Genomic DNA, 21,140 nt, shown 5'->3' with positions numbered 1-21,140 from the left:
TTCAGAGCCGAAATTGGGCCCAAAATCTCAAAAAGGGGCTGAAAATGGCTGAAAGGGGGCCCAAAATGGTCAGGATAGGGCCGCTGCTGAGTGGGAGAGGGATCCACCACCTGTCAGAGGCCCGATCCGGCCCCCGATCCAGTGGGCGGAGCCACCTGACATGTGACCTCTTTGGGGAAATTCTGGAACTGTGTTCCGGCATGTTCCCCCTCGAAATGAGCCCTGGTCCTTCTCCTTTTGGTTTTCTACCTAACTTTTAAGTCTTGATAAGGGCATTTTTCTGCACTTCACAGACTCCAAGAGGATGCAGGCCACAAGGTGGGATTACCTCATTCACTCTGGAAGTCCAAAGTTAGGAAATTGAAGAGCAGCATGTTGATCTTCAGGAAAAACAACTACGCAGGAAAAACAACTGCTCAACTCTCTAGGGGAGCAAGCTAGTGTGATGCAAGCTGAGAATGTTGCCTGAATGAGAAATACTTGCTTGTTCTCCCTGGTTGTTGGAGGGCATGAGCAGAGCTTCGGAGTCTTGAAAGAGAGGTCCATCCAGGCTACCTTTTTCATGGCCAAGTAGTGAATTCATAGAAAGCAACTAGCAGATTAGTGGAAAACAAGTCAGAAGTCTCTGAAAGGCAATCCGTGACTATTGCGTCCATCGAATCCTGGATCATGCATCTCACGTTCCCAGAGGGATCAAGGGCACATCAGAGTATCTCCACCTCCATGGACATTCCAGTGCTGGCCATGGGGAGAGCCGGCTGAGAAGGGACCAAGGGGGTACCAGCAGAACTTGGCCCCTTCCCTGCATGCTGTGCTGGCAGGAAGTCAGCCTTGCACTTCCTATGCTGCACTTGCAAAGAGAGGGCATCTCTTTCACTGGTGATGTTCCCAGACTGCTTGGCAGAAGCACCCTTGAGGCATGGGTCACACATGGTTGCCAACATGTACAACTCCTTCTTGGTGAGAGGCTGACACCTTCTCATGAGCACACACATTCCTGGAACAAAGTGCATGTCCTGCATCTGGGTCTAGGAAGGAGATCATAGCACTCTAAAGGGTTTGCACCAGAGGAATTAACAGACTCAGAGTGCCAGATGAGTCCGTAACAGTGAATTTTTTGAAGGACCTTGGGACCTCCATTGTCTATGAGATGGTGAGCCAACCCTCTGGACTGAACTCACCTTTCTCCCTCTAAATGTTGCTCTCCAAGAGCCACAACATCAGGGCAGCCTGCTGCTCCACCAAATGCTCAAGCATGTCATGGGTGGAGTTCCAGCAAGTAACATCAGAGGTCAGGCAATGCTCCAGCATTCCTATCTCAGCCTGCTTCTGGTGCAGTTGGTGAGCTGCTTTCATGCTGCACGAGAAGTGACTCATGAGTCACCAGCATTTCCTTAGGAGACCCTCGAACTCACGAGTTACGAGGTCCTCTGCAGGCTCATCAGAACCCAGACCACATGTGTTCTTCACCACAAGGTGAAGTTTGTGGGCCTCACAGTAAACGTGCTTGAGGCCTGCTCATGCTGCTGCTACCTTCATGTTTGCGCTGCCTTCAGTCACCATATATCCTGTGCTGAGGCTTCCCTCACCTACCCAATCCAGAAACTCCCTCTCAATGAGGACAGTGATATTTTCCACCATATGTGCCTTGTTGAGAACCTTGGCGTGGAGTAAAGCCTTGTAGTAACTGGCTCAGCTGTCTCCCATGTGGCCCTACCTGACGCTGGTCATCCCACCCCACCCTGAAAGTCATTGTGCCTGGCCTTGCTCCATGGGAGCCCACCACAACAGAAAGTTCCAGTAAATAGCCAAACCAAGCAGAGCCAATCATCAAGCAGAGCTGTGTGGACATCTTCTCCCCTGCATAAAGAAAAAAAAAAGAGAACAGGAATTAACAGCACTGAAAGATTACAGCACATACACACTTTATTAGACCTATCTGAGATTTATACAACCTAACATCATTTTGTGAACTTTCATCTTGATTAATGTGCATTCAGTTTGTGAATGAGATTCTCTGCATCTGACGAAGAGAACTGTGGTTCTCAAAAGCTTATGCTACAGTTAAGTTGGATAGTCTTAAAGGTGCTACTGGACTCTTTACTATTTTGCTACTACAGACCAACATGGCTAACTCCTCTGGATCTGTTTGTATATTAATTTATGCTTGCACTTTGTCACTTTATTGAACATATTGGTATTTCATGTCACCTGTAACTGATACTAAGTTTTTTTGATATTTCTCTACAAATGTTTGCTAATGTCAGCTGTAATGTGTATATTATGACATTTGTCCCAGAATCTTTGTTTGTACACTAGAATATTTATTCCAATTATGTAAATGTGTATATCATTTCATTTTGAATTCTTAATAGTTAGCAAGTTACAGTGGGGATTTTCCTTGTTGATTTGGCTCCAAGAGAGGGCAAGGAAAACACCCACCAGAGGGGAAATCTCAGAGCACCCTAGAAAAACAAGTAAATCTAATTAGCAGGAAGGAACTGTAAAAGAGCAAACAAAGCACCCCAACAATATGATAAAACAAAAGAATCCCCTGTCCCAGAATAAAAGAAGAAAGATCACTGATGATAATTAGTCAAAGCCAAACCAAAGAAACCCCACAGAGAAAAGCCAAACCAAACTGCACCCCACATACAGCAAAATAACCCCAACTTTAAAAATTCAAACTGAAAAAAAAAATTGCCCTCCCCTCACCCCTATCCTAACCAGACACCAGGCCAATCACTCCCCACAAAGTCAGAAAAAAACAACAACCAATGAGTCTATGGCCATTTCCACACACGGTGAATAATGCACTTTCAATGCACTTTAGCAATCCTTTGGAAGTGGATTCTTTTGTTCCACACATGGAAAAGCAGTTCCAAATGTTCACTAAAGAGTATTGAAAGTGGATTACCCAACGTGTGTGGAAGCAGCCTATGACTCTCAAACCAGCAGAAGTCCTTCAGGAGCAGAAGTCCTCCAGGTATAGCAGCGGAAGAAGTCCTCCAGGTGCAGATCTCAGCAGGCAGCAGCAGGAATCCACTGGGCAGCAGGACCCAGTCCATGTTGAGTCTCAAGCAGGCCAGGCCCAGGCCAGACCAGAGAAAGAGAGTGTCCACACCTAGCAGCATATCACTCCAGACAACCAAAGCACACCACACAAAATGGAGACTATCTTGAGGCAAGCCTTCCTGTTTAACTCCTTGCAGAGCAGTTTTTAAAAAGGTACTCTCCTTCTAGAGAATCCCATTGGCCAGAGAAGGAGAGCTCCTGCAAAGATTGGCTACTCACTCCCCCCTTCTCCTTCCCCCTTCAGCCTCTGCCTAACTCACTCACCCTTCCCCCCTTGCATCTGGGAATAAAAGGTGAGAAACAGTGTTTCTTTGCTGTTCTTTGGCAAAGGAACAGCCCAATTGCCACTACCGAAGTTGACCAAATTTAAATTCAGGAATACCAAACCTGATTCAGTATTCCCTTCTGAGTTTGGCATTTCTGAATTTTACCGAATCAGGTAAAATTCGGTATTTTTAAAGGAATACCAAACCCGAATTGTACATTCCTACTCAGTACACCAGCAGGGATAAAAATAAGGAGAAAACCACTGTCAAATTGATGGTGTGACATCAGTTCTGCAGTGAACCCAGAACTGATGTCATATAACTTCATCAAAAGCCCAATGGTTAAATCATAGAATTTCCACTGAATCCCAGAGTGGCATAACTACTTACAGGTTCAACCCAGAAATGATTTCATGATGTCAGTGCAATGGCATGAGAAGAAAAGGCAAAAACCTACCAAAGGGACAAAACAATATAACCCTTATTAAATATATACGTTTGTTTATTTTTATGACTTCTTTTTAAAGTGCAAAGTGCCCAAAGTGCTCAGAGAATATAATAAATATGCTCAATACAAAAGTAACATGTCCTGAATAAATAATGCCCAAGACTCACAATTTAAAATCCTAGGGAAGGGTAAGTAGGTATATATATCATGTATCGTATTTTGTACACCTCTGGTTGCAAAGGATGCTGCAGGGATTTGAATAATATTACTCCGTCACTAACACACCAACTGGGTGATGTAAATCGTTTGGCAATATGCTGTATTATATGATGTGATAATTTTGAGCCTTTGATAAAGTTTGTAGACGAAACGGGATTTTAAAAATCTGGCAATGCCCGTTAGGCTCCGCCCAACTACATCTTGGAGATAGTGAGAGTATTCTTGCTTCTAATGTATCCTGGCTCCATGTGGCTGTAAAAGAAAGAAGGAGCAGCTTTATCAATTCATATTGAAGATAAGACTACTTTGAAACTGTTTCCACCTATTGAATTGAACATTAACTGCAATATATACACCAGTGGTGTACATAATATGATACATGATATATATATACATACTTAACCTTTCCTAGGATTTTAAATTGTGAGTCTTGGGTGTTATTTATTCAGGATATGTTACTTTTGTATTGACCATATTTATTATATTCACTGAGCACTTTGGGCACTTTGCACTTTAAAGTATATATAAAAAGAAGTCATAAAAATAAACAAAAGTATATATTTAATAAGGGTTATATTGTTTTGTCCCCTTGATAGGATTTTGCCTTTATCTTCTCGTGGTTCTGTCCTGAAGGAGCCCTTTAATTGCTTCAGTTGTTGCAATGGCATCAACCATGTCCCTGTCCCCCAGTCTTCTTCTAGATGCCAGTCACTTTCTAGCACTGGTTGGCAAAGATTAGAATTAAGATAGTAGATTGAGAGGAGTTAGCCGTGTTAGTCTGTAGTAGCAAAATAGAAAAGAGTCCAGTAGCACCTTTAAGACTAACCAACTTTACTGTAGCATAAGCTTTTGAGAATCACAGTTCTCTTCTTCAGAGGCATCTGAAGAAGAGAACTGTGATTCTCAAAAGCTTATGCTACAGTAAAGTTGGTTAGTCTTGAAGGTGCTACTGGACTCTTCTCAATTAAGATAGTGACTGTGAAAAATATAATGTCCTGGTCTATGTACATCCTGACTCAACAGTTTCCTCCTTGCAGGGGACCATGATTTACCCAGACCTACGCTCTGTTCTTCTTGATCCTAAAGAATGGGAGACACCTGAGGCATTCAACCCAAACCATTTTTTGGACAAGGACGGAAATTTTGTAGAAAGAGAAGCATTTCTTCCATTCGGAGCAGGTACATGCAAACTTCTGAACTAATTTGTGGTCGATAGTTGTTTATAGGGTTGTCTGAAGGACTAAACTCAAGAATATTTGCTCGTTGGGTAGAATGTTCTTACAAATCACATTACCAGAACCTTATATTGAATAGACAATCTTTCCATAGGATTTTGTTGAGGAAACAGATGAAAGGTAAAATACTATTAAATATAGATTGGATATAATGAGGAACTTATTTCATCTTCCCCCTCGCCTGCCTTTTCTTTTGCATAACTTTCAAGAACTCTTCTATTCAGCAAGAAAATTGGTCCTGCAGTTAGTGTTTCCAACCTCCAGGTGGGGCTTGGAGATCTTTCAGAATTCCAATGGATCTCCAGACTTCAGAGATCAGTTCTCCTAGAGACATTGGCAGCTTTGGAGGGTGGGGTCTATGGCATTATACCTTGCTGAGGTCCCTTACCTTCCCAAACCCCGCCCTCCCCAGCTTCCATCCCTCAAATCTTCAGGAATTTCCCAACCTGGAGTTAACAACCCCAAATGTAGTGCTTGCTCTGACTGTTTGATGCTTTGCCTGGTGGTGCAAAGTCTGAAGCAGAAATCCAGTCCTGAGATACTTATGTAATGAAAGCAAGAATTGAATGTGGGCATTTCTGCATGCAAAGCATGCCCTTTTCTATTGAGTGATGACCACTCTCTTTTAGCCTCTTTTCATGGCAGTAGAGCATTGCAAATGTTACAGCTGTAAGGGGGAAACAGAGACTTGACCTCTTTTCTGAACATATGAATAGGCAGTGGTGTTGGGAAGTATCTCAGCCCCAAGCCTCCCTCCCTTGTCTATTAGCATATGCTCTGCTCCCTTCCCAAACTACAGGTAGGTGTAGGCTGGACAAAAAAGTCCTTTCCTTCCTCCTTGGAAGACACTGCACAGCACCAAAAGATGGCTGAGTATTAATAAAAGCCACCTTGGAAGGTTTCTCAACAAACAGGGGTTCTAAAATTGCTTGCTCAATGGTAACCAAATGCAATGTTCTGCATTGTGGTTTCTGTTGATCCACCACTCTGCTTGGTGAAAGGTGAGGCTGGTGCACCTGTAAACAGTGGCCACATTCAATTACCTACACAGCAAGTCAGTTCTACTAAGTAAGCCCTACCCTTTGCCTTAAGAGAGTCCTTTAGCGGGATTCTTGTGGTGGATGGTGAATCTCCGGGTGTGCATAGCCCACTTGACATATGTCCCTCCAAGGCTTGAGGCAAACCACCTCCAACAAAGGACAATGTACACAGCTTTCAACTGGAGAAAGATGGCAAGATAGTAGCTGCTGAATTACTTGATTCTTATATCAAGTTTGAATACAGACAAACGTGGCTACCCTCTAAACCTATCTGTTGCAGATTGATTAACCTTGAGAATGCTGCACTACAGTGGAGTAAATTGTGTCTTAGATTATTGCTCTATTCTTAAGTTTTCTGTTTGTTGTACATGATTTTTGAAAGAATATGTATAGATTTCTGAAACATCATGTCGAAATAATCTCATTGCTTTCAGGATGAGAAGATTCAAAGTGTGCTCTTTAGATTGTATGCCCTGAGTGCCAGGTATTTCTGGCTGTCAACCAAAACCAACTTCCTGAAGGTGTTGATACACAAGTATAAACTGTTACCATGTATAAACTCTAACCGTGTGTGGATAGTAAGAAACATCTACGCTAGACATGTCCCAGTGTCAACGTAGCCCACTTTCAAGTTCAAGCTCAAATCCACCATAAATATGCCTGAGTTGAACAAAGGTAACCCTCCTTCCATCAACTCTCACTCTTTTTTCTAAAGGAGCTTCTGGCTTTGATTTAACGCCTATTTGAAAAGAATGTCCCCAAAATAGGCTGTGGACCACACAATGGCTACATATAGAGCTGCAGTAGCATAGTGGTTAAGTGGTTGAGATGCAAATCAGCACTCTGCTGGTTCCAACCCCACTACTGTAATGAACTCTGCAGGTGGACTTAGATAAGCCACTCCTCTCAGCTACAGCTCCCCAGCTGCATTGCGGGGAAAATAATAACACTAACTTCTTTCACTGCTCTGAGTGTGGCAATGATCTGTCCCGGAGGGTGGTATGAATGCACACAGTTGTTGTTCTTGTTGTGCCTTTCCAAGCTGGGAAGAATCTTGATAGAATGAACACAAATTTTTATCAAGGGGAGGTCGGAGAAACATTTGGGCTAGGAATGTAATTAACAGTGCAATCTAAGCAGAGTTACTCCACTCTAAGCCCTTTGAAATCAACGGGCTTAGAATGGAGTAACTCCGCTTAGGTTTTCACCATCAAAATATTTATAATGTCATGTAAATAAAACAAAACAGCCAGAAAAAGCATGCAAATTTATTTAATCTAAGAAATGATTCAAAAGACTGAAGAGGCAACCAAGAGAGAAAACATAGCTATTAATCAAAGAAGGTCTCTCTGTGTAAAGGGACTGATTCCCATTGTAATGGTCTGGGTATCTGGGCAGCAAATAATTCAAAAAAGGGGGTGCAGATTCATAAGGGGAAAGTAGCAGGGGACACATTTTGTGTGATAACAGGTCCTTTTACAGAGGCAAAGCACAGGTGGTTGGAAGGACAGCGACATTTTTTGTGGTAACATTCTGACTAGGGGTGTGCAATTCGGTGACCAGATTACCGGGAAAAAACCGAAACATACGAGTTTCGGTTTGTTTCGGCATTACCGAAACATTTCAGTAATACCGAAACAGCGATTACCAAAACGTTTTGGTATGTTTCAGTAATCGTTTCGGTATGTTTCGGTAATCGTTTCAGTATTTCTGCTTGTTTCAGTAATGCATTTCAATGGGAAAAAAGCCTCCCCCAGGCTTCCCTGAAGCCTGGGGGAGGCATTTTCCAACCGAATCAAGCCAATCTTGGTGGGGACCTTCCTCTCACTCCTCTCTAACAACTCCCGAAGTTTCAGACAGATTGGGATTTGGGGGGCCATTTTATGCCCCCCCAAACCAGGTCCCCCTATCGTCGCCTAAAAAGGGAAAGGTTTTCGCTTGCTGCTGCTAATCTATTTTGTGCTTGCGGCTGCTGATCTTCATTATTTCCTATGGGGAAAAAATGAAGAGGCAGGCTTGTCTTGCCAGGGGTGGCATTTTGCATGCAAAATGCCCCCAACCCTCAGGGGCCCTTCTCCCACCTTTCCTCCCACCCCCCACCAAGGCTCAGCCTGCTCCCACTTGGGGGGCCTCCCAAAGTAGGTGCTCTCCCCCCCTTTCTCCACTATTTCCAGCTAGGAAATAACAGAGGCTTGTCTTTCCAGGGGTGGCATTTTGCATGGGCCCTTATCCCACCTTTCCTCCCACCCCCACCAAGGCTCAGCCAGCTCCCACTTGGGGGGGCATTTCATGGCCTCCCCAAGTAGGTGCTCTCAGCCCCCAAAGTCCACCCCCCACACATACCCAATTCCCCCCCAGCTGCCACACACAGACCCAAATCCCCACATTAGCCCCTCAGAGACCCAAATCCACCCCCAGTAGCCCCACACCCATAACCCCAGGAACAGGCTGGCCAGCCCTCCCCCTTTGTTCCCTATGCAAAATGCCACCCCTGGCAAGACAAGCCTGCCTCTTCATTTTTTCCCCATAGGAAATAATGAAGATCAGCAGCAGCAAGCACAAAATAGAAGAATAGCAGCAGGAAGCAAAATCTTTCCCTTTTTAGCGAGTATAGGGGGACCTGGTTTGGGGGGCTATAACATGGCCCCCCAAAATTCAATCTGTCTGAAACTTGGGAGGTTGTTAGAGAGGAGGTAGAGGACGGTCCCCACCAAGTTTGGCTTGATTTGGTTGGAAAATGCCTCCCCCAGGCTTCAGGGAAGCCTGGGGGAGGCTTTTTTCCCATTGAAATGCATTACCGAAACAAGCCGAAATACCGAAACGATTACCGAACCGTGCATTACCGAAATGGTTTCTTGTTTCGGTAATAACCGAAACAAGAATACCGAAACGGTGTGCTTTTGCACACCCCTAATTCTGACTCCATTTATCAGACAGGCAGCCATGTCCAAAAACAAAATATGGTTTTCTGGCCAAACTTTGAAAGAAAGCAGTCATTTAAACTGTCTTCAAGTAAGGGGTGACTGGGAGGGTTGAATATTTTGAAAAATTTGAAAAGAGCAGAATTTTGTTCGACAATTAACAGATCAACCTGAGCTGTGGAAACCTTTCTTGGAGATATGCCAATGCAACAAACACTTTATGTCAATAAACAGGGCCGCCAAAAGCCCCCACAGCCTCCATACAAATTTTCTTAGGACTTCTGTCCATTACAAAAGGCCAAAGCCAACATTATATGAAAATAAGTTACTTAACTTGTGGTGAAGGATGGGGATTTGGAATTATATGTAGATACCATTGTGTGGTATGGAGTTTGATATTGTCATTATCCCCTTTGCTGACTGACTAAAACAAGTGCCTTCTCAAGGTAGGCATACTGGTACCCATGAGGAAACCTGCCAAAGTTTCTTTAATGATTTCATGGGCTCTGAGTCTGTACTAGAGTTGGGGTTTGTGCATATAGAAAGCTTTGCTTATTCATCACACTTGCCCGCCTCATGGCCTTTTCACGTGGTCAGGACACCGGGAATTTTGTTTCTGTAGCGCCCCCTCCCCCCACAGCCCTGCTGTTATGTACACAATGATTAAACACTTAAAGGGATTGATTAATGATTTGATGGCCAGATACAGGACATGGTGAGACCTGTCTCAGAAGTAATCATTTGACTGAATTTAAAGTGTTGAAATTAGGAGTGGTACCACCCATGTGTGTCTTTTGTCGGATGTGGGGGGGAGGCAGAAAAATGATAGAAGCAACACAATTTGCCAATGAGCAATTTTAGGAGGTGGAGGGAAGTCTTGGCCCTTCCACTCATGTGACTTTACCAAAGTCCAAACTAGATGTTTATCAAGACAGTACTTTCTAGACAATACACAGAAATGTATTACTTACTTGTCACCTTTCCTTATTTCCTCTGCAGGGGCCCGTGTATGCCTGGGAGAACAACTGGCAAAGCTTGAGCTCTTCATCTTCTTCATCAAGCTGCTGAGGTCGTTCACTTTCCAGGTGCCAAAAGGAGTAAAGGAGTTCAGCACAGAACCTATATTTGGGTTATCATTGCCTCCCCAACCTTATAAGATATGTGCTATTCCCCGCTGTGGTGCATCATAAACTATGCAATATGGATGGTTTCAGGTTGGTAGCCATGTTGGTCTGTAGAAGAAGAGCAAGACTGGGGTCCAGTAGCAGCTTAGAGACCAACTAGATTTAGTTGGAAATAGTTGGTCTCTAAGGTGCTACTTGACCCAAATCTTGCTCTTGCTCATTTGTTACTGTAAATCATATCTTTATCCTTTTCATTTCATTTCATTTCTGCAATAATTTGACTAATGCTTATTGAAGGTGGAATTCCGGAAGGGCTGTGATGTCTCTGTTGCTAAAGTTGTACTATTGCCTGACAAATAATCTTAGTTGTAGTTTGATGTCTTCAAATAAATGCTCGATGCAGAATGTAAAATGAGAAATTTATCATGCTTTTGATTTGCTTTTCAAAGAAGTGATGGGTTTTATAGAGGAAGGAGATGTGTCAGAACTGAGTTAGATAACAAGTTTATACATGAAGAATATTCATACACAAGCCTTATCTCTAGCTATAGCATCAAAAACATTTCCTGAATCTTTGTTTGGCAAACACATAGAAAGAGTGATGGTTGTATAAAAGACTACAGTAAATCCCCCTTTGTCAATGTAAGCATCAAACCTACCCTTTAAGGTGGGGATAGCTGGGAGAGATTTATTCCTCCAGCCATATCTCAGTGGCACAAACCAGGGCAACAGCACCCATTATTAAGTCCTGGATAAAACCCCTCAGAACCAGTATTCACCCTAAAAGCATGAGTTCTCATTGCTGGGTCCCTGAAATCAACCAGCACAAAGTGAGGGCATAACCTTATCGTCTCGATCAAATTCAAGGTAAAACCTTGCAGTTGCTTCTGATCATTGGTGTGGTAGTTCCCTGTCATATCCATGTAGGAATTAGAGGTGTACAAAACAAAACCAGCAAGCCAAAAATACACCCGGAATACACTTTCTTGAAGTGGCTTCCAGGAAATCCAGGAAACAAACCTGGAATGAGTCCCACCCCCCTGACAATAAGTTTGTGTGTTTCATTTTGGTTTTTACTGAGCAGTGGCAGCGCCTGGAACATCAGCATCTTGTTTTCCTTTATGGTTAGTCTACCAACCAGTTAGATCGAATGGGAAGAGACTGAGCCTTCAGGGTTTCAATTAGCTCTGTGGGCGGGAAGGGGAATGTGTGTGGTATGCATGAGTGCATTTTTGTTGGGTCAATAGAATTGTCTCCTGCTCACTGGATCATTGAAAGAGGTGGAGCACCAACCTCTCCACCCCACTGATATCAGAAACATTCTTTCAATTTAACTCTGTTGGAGGGGAGGCGATTGTGAGGATGCCAGGCAACTTTCAAAAGACTTCACTTCAGGAGTTAAAGTTCTTTATTGGTATTGCCAGTTTCATGCTCTCATGCCATCCTTGCTAGGACTGATAATTCCAGAGAAGGTCAAAGAGGATAAAGGTCCACCACAGCTACTCCTCCCCACTTCTACTAATCTTCCAACTCTACAAGCAAGTTGGGTGAGTCATAGACGTCTCAAGGTCAGGTTCCCATTTCCCAGCCCCCAACAGCATCAGTTTTAGCTGTAGAAATATATCAGGTGATCCTGAGCATCTGATATCCTGCCCACCTGAAGATCAGTCACACATACACCCCGGGTTTCTCCCTGTATCTTCTATGGAAAGCCCGAACCAACTTCACGGGTCTTACATCAGTAGACTTAACCCATTCAGCTTGGCTCTGAAAAATGTTTCCATTGGATTAAATAATACAGTACCCCCCGTCTTCCACTTAGAGTCCAAAATGAGTTTGACCTCTTGATGGGGCTACAGGATCCGGGTGCCACTGGTCAGGTCCTGGGTCCTTTTTGAGGGGGCTGAAATGGAAAACTAGGTGCACATGCTTCAGATTCTTTGGTAACTCCAGTTCAATAGTGATTTCATTGATTTAACCTTTCAATTTAAAAGGACTCAAATACTTCCATCCCAGTTTTTTACTGGGCTGCGTTCAAGTTTTTTGTGGACATATAAACACTGTCTCCCACCTTCAGGTCTCAAGGGGGTGAACACCTCTTATCTGCTCAGGTTTTGTACACGTTTGGCTCTTTCCAGTGTTTGTTTCACTACATCCTACTGTGACACAATTTTTGTCCACCACTCAGGTAAATCACCCCCCTTCACATTTGGGTCTGCCCCAAGTACTGGCATAGGTTTTCCTTCAAACGTTGAGTGACTTGCAAGGGGGTTCCCTATGGAGCTGTGTATGCTATTATTGTAGTAATAGTCTGCATAAGGTAAGAACTCCACCCAATCATCTTGTTGATAGTTGATATAGTATCTCAGGAATTGTTCTAGTATCTGATTAGTGTGTTCTGTTTGCCCATCTGTCGCGGGATGATGACTGGAGGTTAGCCCCTGTTCAATTCTTTTCACTTTCATAAGCTCTCTCCAAAAATTAGCAATAAATTGCCCCCCACACCCATCAGAGATTATCTTGTTTGGAAAAGAGTATAACCGTACCACGTTCTGCATGAACAGCCCAGCCAGTATCTTTGCTGTGGGGAGTTTGGCGCAAGGAACAAAATGTGCTTGCTTGGAGAACAAGTCAACTATAATCAAAACTACAGTTTTCCCCTTGCAGGGGGGAAGATAATAAAACCAATGGAGATGGTGGACCAAGGTAGGAGAGGAGTCTCTAGCAGCTGTAGACGACCTGGGGCCTTCCCCCTGTCTTTTCCCCATTAAACAAACTGGGCAGCTAGACACATACTGGGATATGTCCTTTCTCATTCCTGGTCACCAGAATTGCCTTTGAACTAAATGCAAAGTTTTGAGGAACCTGAAATGCCCCACTATTTTTTCATCATGGCATTTTATTAAAAACTCCTTTCTTGGGGCTGCTGGTAAGTATAACTTGCCTTGTTGACACCAGCACCCATCCTCTTTCTTCTCCAGAGAATCCATAAATCACTGCAAATCCTCCTCCTCCTTCTTTCCTTGTTCTGTTTTAACCATTTCCAACCGGGGGGGGGGGGCGAGGAGTTTCTGTGTTTGCCAGCACATCAGCACTGCCCCTCCCAGCTGTGCAGAGGTGAAGACACTGCCAACAATTTCCTCTCTTTGACTTTCATGTTGTGGGAGACAGGACAGAGTGACTGACAAGAAATTTGATTTCCCTGGGAGATGTTTAAGGGTGAACTGAAACTTAGAAAAGAATTCCGCCCATCTGAGCTGCTTTGCCCCCAATCTGCGAGGTGATTTAAATGCTTCAAGATTTTTATGATCAGTCCAGATCTCAAAGGGTATTTTTGCTCCTTCCAGCCAATGTCTCCAAGTGGACAGGGCTATTTTAACGGCTGCAGCTTCTTTGTCCCAAATGGACCAGGGCCTGAATTTTTTTTGGGGGGGGGATACATAGGCACAGGGATGTAAGTTCCCATTAGACTCTGCCTGTAGAATCACCCCACCCATCGCAACATCACTCACATCGACTTGCACAATGAATTTCTTGTTCTCATCTGGGTGACATAACACAGGTTCAGAGATGAATAGGGTTTTTAACCTCTCAAATGCCTGCTGGCATTCATTAGTTCGCTCCAGTTTAGCACTTGGTTTTAATTTCCTTGGCTCTTTCCCTTTCATTTTCAACAGGTCAGCTAAAGGCAGAGCAGTTTGTGCAAAATTCTTGATAAAATTAGCAAAGCCCAGAAATGACTGTAATTACCTCTTTGTTTTGGGAGCCTCCCACCCCAGTACTGCTTTAAAACTAGATGGATCCATTTCCAGCCTGCCCTTGGAAACTCAATATCCCCAAAAGTCCAGCTCTTCCTTGTGAAATTCACACTTCGATAATTTAGCATACAGATAATTTTCATACAAAGTGCTCAGGAGTTTCTGCACCAACTTTACATGCTCCTCATAATTACTGGAATAAAGTAAAACATCATCCAAATAAACAACCACGCCTTTGTACAAATATTTATGCAACACTTCATCGATCAGGTTTATGAAGACCCCAGGGGTCCTTTGCAAGCCAAAGGGCATAACCAAATATTCAAATTGCCCCAAAGGAGTGTTAAACACGATCTTCCACTCATCCCCCTTTCAAATTTGAACTCTGAAGTAAGCATCCCTAAGTCCAGTCTGGTAAAGTTCCTCCCTTTAGCTACTCCTACAAGCAAGTCTTTAATGAGAGGAAGAGTGTAGCCATTTGACATAGAAACTGCATTAACTCCTCCATAATCAATACAGAACCTCAAGCCTCCATCTTTCTTCCGGAACAGCACTGGAGTGGCAAGGGGAGAGCTTGCGCATTGGATAAAACCCCTTTCTAGATTTTTATCAATGAACTTTCAGAGCTCCTCTCTCTCGGCTGGGCTCATAGAGTACAGCTTCTCTTTAGGAAGACTCTGCCCCTGGATCATTTCGATGGCACAGTCAGTTGCCCTGTGGGGAGGTCATTCATCTGCCTCTTGTTCTTCAAAAAAACCCCTTAAATCATGTTATTCAGAATGAATCTCAGCTAACCCTTCCCTTGTTAAACATACAGTTTCAAGCATGGGAGGGGGGTTTCCACCCCATTGTGGGTTCCATATGTGCTTCTGACATTCTGTCACTGGGAAACATAACCAGCCTATTTTCTACTGTATGTAAGAATCATGATCATAAAGCCATCGGACTCCCAAAATGGCTGGACATTTTGCGTTGGGCTTACTACAAATGTTCTTTCCTCCCAATGACTCCCCATTCCCACCTGGGTTAGTTCAGTCTCATAGGCACAGGGGGTGGGGGCTTTCATAGGAGAGCCATCCATTTGTTTGAACGTAATAGGCTCTGTTAATTTCATCAGATCTAGTCCCAAGCTTGTTACAAGGGCAGGAGCAATTAGGTCCCTGCTGCACCCTGAACCAATCAGCACTCTCACTCGGACATGCATCCCTCTTTTAGGGTATACTATGGTAAGGGAGAGGAAAAATAAAGTCCCCTTATCTCTCTCTGTGCTTGGCACCTGCTGTCCTGTGACCTGCTGACAGGTGCCTGTCACAGCAAGTCTGCACCATTTCCCACCAGCGTGTCCTTCTCACTGCTGGAAGGAGATCCCTCTCCCAGCCTCCCGGGTGCTTCTCCCTTCCCAGCCACCACTGCCTTTTCACACTCTTGCCATTGTCTGGGATGAGAGGCTCAGCCCCTGGACTTGCCAGGAGAAGAGGATGGAAGATGGCCGGAAGACAGCAGCATGGCTGCTCAAGCTGGCATCCTGGCCATAGGCCCAGCCCCAGCCAGCAGGGAGTGAAGAAAAAATGGAGCCAGCGTGGGCAGCCAGCTAGGCGCACGTGGCCATAACCCTGGAGGACAGTCTGGCACTTCACAAGCAGGAAAGGAGATGGCCAAGCCACATTGCTTGGAAAGGCCCTGCTAGCCCCATCCTGCAAGAAAGGATGAGAGAGCAGGGAAGAACTGGAACACCTGGGAGCTTCCCTAGCTGGACAGCGTCTAGCCCCACCCTCCAAAAAAAGGTAGGAGAGCAGGGAGGGACTGGAATGAAAGAAGGAACACCGGAAAGCATACCCAGCTGGAGGGCATACACGAGCAGTCCTTTCAGGGCAGGGAGCTGCCCAGGGATAGGAGGAAGCCTGGGAAGAAGGGAGGGGAAAGCTGGAGGAAGTCCTATAAAGGCAGGCTCAGTAGAGAGGTCATGGTGGGTTGTGTAGGAGTGGTTGTAGGTGGAGAGGAGAGAGTGAATCAGTGTGAGTGTAAAAAAGAGAGAATGGAGGAGGAGGAGGAGGAAAAGGAGGATGTTCTGTAGAGAAGGGAGAGTAGGCAAGAGGCCAACCAGGTGGAGGGGTGGATGAGAGGGTGCGAGGGTGAACTCCCCCCTCCAGCCACAAACCTGATGCTGGCTGTGACCCTGAAAGCCACTCTCCAGGAACCCTTGACAGATGCCCAGATGCCCAGAGCAGCAGGGCCACAGCCAAGATGAGGCAAGGCTGTTTACCTCAGACCTCTGCCCAGCAGAAGGGCAACCTACGCAGCTACACCCCAGCCGAGGGGGGCAAGGCGGACACAGGAGGGCCCCCGCCAGGTGGTAAGGTGTCAGGCGCAGCTACACCTGGACGTGGACCTGACAGGGATACTCCTCTTCCCTGATTCAGGTGAGTTGAGGCTGCCTCTCCTCCCTTGTGACTTGTGACTGCATTGTTAGCCACAAGAGGGAAAGCAAGCAAGAAAAAAAATGACTGGACTCTTTAGCCTTTGTGGCAGATCATCCAAAACAATTCTTGATCCCTGCAGAGGCTGTGAATACTCAGTACTACATTATTCACAAGATAATGATCTGTCTAAAATTATGATAAGTTGCCTAATGCATAGATACAAATCATTCCATATATATATATCTGATCTATGTTCTGATTCAGATTTTTATACACTGCTCTTATGTAATAAGGTGTGGATTTCCTGACAGTTGAAATGCTTTGATGTTGCACCAACTTGACCTAATTTTCCTTCTGTCTTTTTCTTCATGGTTCTAGACCTTACAAAAATTAAACTCTGGAAACAAGAATGAGACGCAATAGAAAATGATTTATACATTTTAAATTAATTGCTGAAATCAGGACTCTAGGTGAAACATTTTCTGGACACTTCAGCCGAATGGGAAATTTCCCTACGGGAGGAAAAAAACCTGAAATCTGGGGGAACTTAAAATATGTGCAACACCTCCTTTCTTATCAAATGGAAGCATATAGAAGTAATTTTGTATAAACTTTGTAGATTATTTTACATGCTTTTAATGTATCAACTGTTAGAATACCAGCTGTATACTGATTATTATAAAGTAGGTGAAAAAAGGAATATCATCAACTCCTAAAAGCTCATACCTTGGAAATCTAGTAGGTCTGTAACGTCCTGTTGGACCCAGAACTTATTCTGAGATATCAAATAATAATACTCATCAGCTGGAGACAAGTATATCATTAACTAAAACTCCAGTCACAAACATCAGCAAAAGCCGGTGAATAAAAACACTTACCTTGTAGCCTTCTCTAAATGGTTGGAGTTAGGGTTGCCAACCTCCTAGTGCAGTCTGGAGTTCTCCTTGAATTATTTTTCATGAGATAAGTTTCCCTGGAAGTGATTCTATAGATTTTGAGGGTGGACTGTTTAACATCACATCTCGGCTGTGCTCCCTCCCAAATTCTGTCCTCCCTGGGGCACTGTATCCAACTTTCCAGGAATTTCCCAAGCCAGAATTGGAAATTCTAGAGGGAGTGAAGGTGTACTGTGGATCACTTCTGGCAGGCTGCTGCGCGGGGGCGGGGGGGGGGGGTTGGAAGCCATGAGAGAAAAGATTTGAGACTGCTGTGGAGACCCTTCCCTGGACATCTGGTTTTCTAAGCAGCATCACCCTACACTTGTCTGGATCCAGGTTTAGTTACTTCTCCATATCCATTTGACCCCTGTATCCAGTCACCAGTTCAGAATAGAGCAGTATTTGAAGGCTTGTGGTGAAATCCTGTGCAGTTCCACTGCAGCCTGAGCTCATTGTTTTCAGTGGGTTAGACTGGGGTGACCCTGCATATCAATGCACTGTTGGTTATTGCAATATCGTATCATCAGCGTACTGATGTCAACTACCCTGAAACTTACTGATGGGCTCATTTAATGCACAAAATGCAAAGAGAGGCTACCACAGGTACAAACCAACCTCTACGAAAGGGTATAAAACCCTCCTGTGGTGCAAGTCAAAAAGTCTATCAACAATACGACTAATACAATATCAGTATTTTCATATAATAGTGCAATAAAATTAAAGTGCTTTGGTGCAATAAATATGTGTTCACAATTGAAAATACCCTTCCTAGTAAGTACGATAAATAACTACAATAAATAACATTAAATACATCAATATAAACATCTGAAAAACAATGAGCACAATATCAAAAAAATCAATCCAGCCAAATGAAACATTGGCTCTAAAGTCCAATTCTAATTATTCCTCTTTTCTCCTTTTCAACAGGTAGAGAGAATAGTGTTGCCTTCGCGGTGCTCCCGGATACCAAGGTAAGCATATAGTCTTATTCTCTTCTGTATTCTATGGTTAATGGTATTCCTTTGTATTTTGCAGGTACAGATGATCCAGGAGAATCCAATAAAGTCTATGCCAAGCCAATTTCATTAACCTTTTCCAAGGGTGACTCTGACTTGAAAAAACCTGTCATTGAAATTCACAAACCAGTTGCCAACATTCATTGCCTGTTTACAAATAACAATAAAGGTCCACAATACACAAATGTTACTCACATCAATTCTGTTTCCTTGGGTGTGAATGCCACCTCTGAAGCTCTTGATGGCCAATTACCATAGCATTTGTTCTATTCACTGCCTATTTAAAGGAGCTCCTGTCAATTACTACAACCGGAACTCTTAAAGTGCTTCTTCCCTCTTTTGGCTGAACCTGTTCTGCAAAGGTAATGACCATTTGCCCCCCCCCCAGTTGGAATAACGAGGCAGACACAAGGCTTTGGTATTCAAGTGCCATTTTTATTTAAAATACAACATAACTGTCAATACAGTAAGGGATCTAATTGTGGTACAGGTCAAACCCTGGTGTCCGTGCCAGGACTGCTGCCTTGACCTGTCTGGGCGAGCCCCACTGCCTGGGTGTGAGCCATCCATGCACATGGCTGTAACCTGGCTGGCCAGGCAAATGGTTCCCCCCTTAAAGCTCCAACCACACCACCATGAAGCTTGAGGTCCCAGCAGCAGTCTGTCCTCTCAGCTGGTCTCCATGAAGCCCACTAGCCAATCCGACTGGCAGCAGCCCTGGAACCAGAGGGGATACATCCCTATCCCACCATGCACACACAAAATCCCAGCTCCAATGCCCTCTCTCTGTCTCTCTCCCGAAAGGCTAGCAACAGCTCTCTCCCACTCCACTGCTTGCTGAAACTGAAAGCCAGCCTGGGAGCACAGTGTCTTTTATAACCAGAGGTCCCATAGAGCAACACAGGAGGTCTGTGGTTGGCAGTCAGAACTGCCTAACAGGGTTTGCAGGGATGAGATTGGAGTTCCCATGGCCACAGAACACCCCCTCCCCCTCCCTCCCCCCTGGTGTCTGCTCCCATGTAACCAATTGTAACCAATTTGGAGCTCCACACTTGGAAGGAAGACCTGCCCATCAAGCTAAGTTGGGCTTAGATTGGGGTTTCCAGGGAGACAGAAGGAGTGCAGACAGAGTTCAGGCAGTCCCTGCCTCCGTTGCCAAGGGAATTGATTGAAGGTGCCTGACTGTCTGGCTTCATGAACAGCAGACGAACACCACAAATGAGGCTTGTGACAACCACTTGTTTGTCTAGAATGGGGTCTCATGAACAGCTTGTTCGCGAACCACCAAATGGGCTGTTCGTGGTTTTTTTGCATTCGTAATGCTGTTCATGCCCATGTCAAATCCTGACAGACCCCAAGTTCCCCACCAATGGGCATGAGCCAAGGGTGCCCATTAGCCCGCTCCCTTTCCCCAACTCTATCCTGCCACTTCCAGGGCCAAGGCTCTGCTTAGGCCCTTGCACCCCACAGGTGGCTTATGGCCAACCTGAGTCCTTGCCATAAATCATCCAGGAGTATTTTGCAGCCATCCCCGTCTCTTCTGTAGAGGTTGTCACATTTGGCCTGTTAACTGGGTTGCAACTCCAGCCCTCCCCCAAAGCTAAGGTCATTACTACCCAGGTGAATGACCAAAACATGAGGCGGAGGAGCACTTCCCCTCAATCCACCAGGTCACTACTTGCCTTTGCCTGCAAACCTGTGTGAGCCTGTAACAAAAGGGCCATGCCCTGTGAGGCAAGGCTATTACTTCCCAGGTGAATGATCAAACATGAGGCAGAGGTCTGCACCTCCCCTCGAACCATCAGGCCACTACTTGCCTGAGCGTTGCAAGTCTGTGTGAGCCTGATATGGAAGGGGCCATGCCCAGCAAGCCAAGATCATTATCACGCAATGAATGACCAACATGAGGTGGAGGACTGCACCTCCCCTTGAGCCATCAGTCCACTACTTGCCTGAGCGTTGCAAGTTTATGTTAGCCTGACACCAAAGTCGTCCGTGCCCTGCAAACTAAGGCCATTGCCATATGGTGACTGACCAAATGTGAAGCAGAGGACTGCACCTCCCCTCGTGGCATCAGTTGGAAGGGCCCATGCTCCAAAGGACTAGGTCATTGATACTTGATGAATGACTAATGTGAGGTGAGGACCACACCTCCCCACAGGGCTATCAGGCTACTGTTGGCATATGCACTGCAAGCTTGTGTGAGCTTGTACAAAAGGAGCCATGCCCTTACCAGCCAGGGTCAGTATGCCCCAGGGGGATGACCAGGTGAGAGGCAAAGGACCGTACCCCTGCTCTTCAGGCTGTGTCCCAGATAAGGATACTCAGCCTCCTGCAGCAAGTACTGCACCCCAAAAGAAAACATGGTCAGTAAGGCATTCTAAAGCACACCAAGCTTCACATATGATCAGATTGCAGCTAACTGCCATCTACCTACCTGCTGGACCCCCCAACTCCAAGTATCCCATGGCTGATGCCTTAGAGACTGCTCAATTCAAAGAATGGATTCCTGTCAAATCAACTTGAACAGCTCTCACATGGACAGACCATAAACAGTGTACAGCTTGGTTGTAGGCCGATTAGGGCTGGGGGCAAAAGTTAACTGGGTTGCCCTGTATGCTACTGCCCTCTAAATAGCCATACATCCTAAGGCATTTGGGGTGGCCCCAAGTCAGCCTCT

At 44.9% G+C, this 21,140-nt stretch overlaps 1 protein-coding gene across 1 annotated transcript in view; it reads left to right on the top strand.

Annotated features, from left to right (window-relative positions):
- LOC129331898 (cytochrome P450 2J2-like) overlaps positions 1–10,725 on the top strand; it is a 52,458-nt gene extending 41,733 nt beyond the window's left edge. Inside the window, exons 8-9 of the mRNA XM_054982556.1 lie at positions 5,046–5,187; positions 10,204–10,725. Of these exons, the coding sequence (XP_054838531.1) occupies positions 5,046–5,187; positions 10,204–10,394 (333 nt within the window). The 3' untranslated portion in view covers positions 10,395–10,725. The remainder of the gene's footprint in view (positions 1–5,045; positions 5,188–10,203) is intronic.
- Positions 10,726–21,140: the final 10,415 nt, after the last annotated feature.

This window comes from Eublepharis macularius, chromosome 6, assembly GCF_028583425.1.
Source record: "Eublepharis macularius isolate TG4126 chromosome 6, MPM_Emac_v1.0, whole genome shotgun sequence".
In the NCBI taxonomy this organism is placed as follows: Eukaryota; Metazoa; Chordata; class Lepidosauria; order Squamata; family Eublepharidae; genus Eublepharis; species Eublepharis macularius.
Note: the sequence above shows the minus strand (reverse complement) of the source record. Positions and strands in the feature narration are given on the sequence as shown.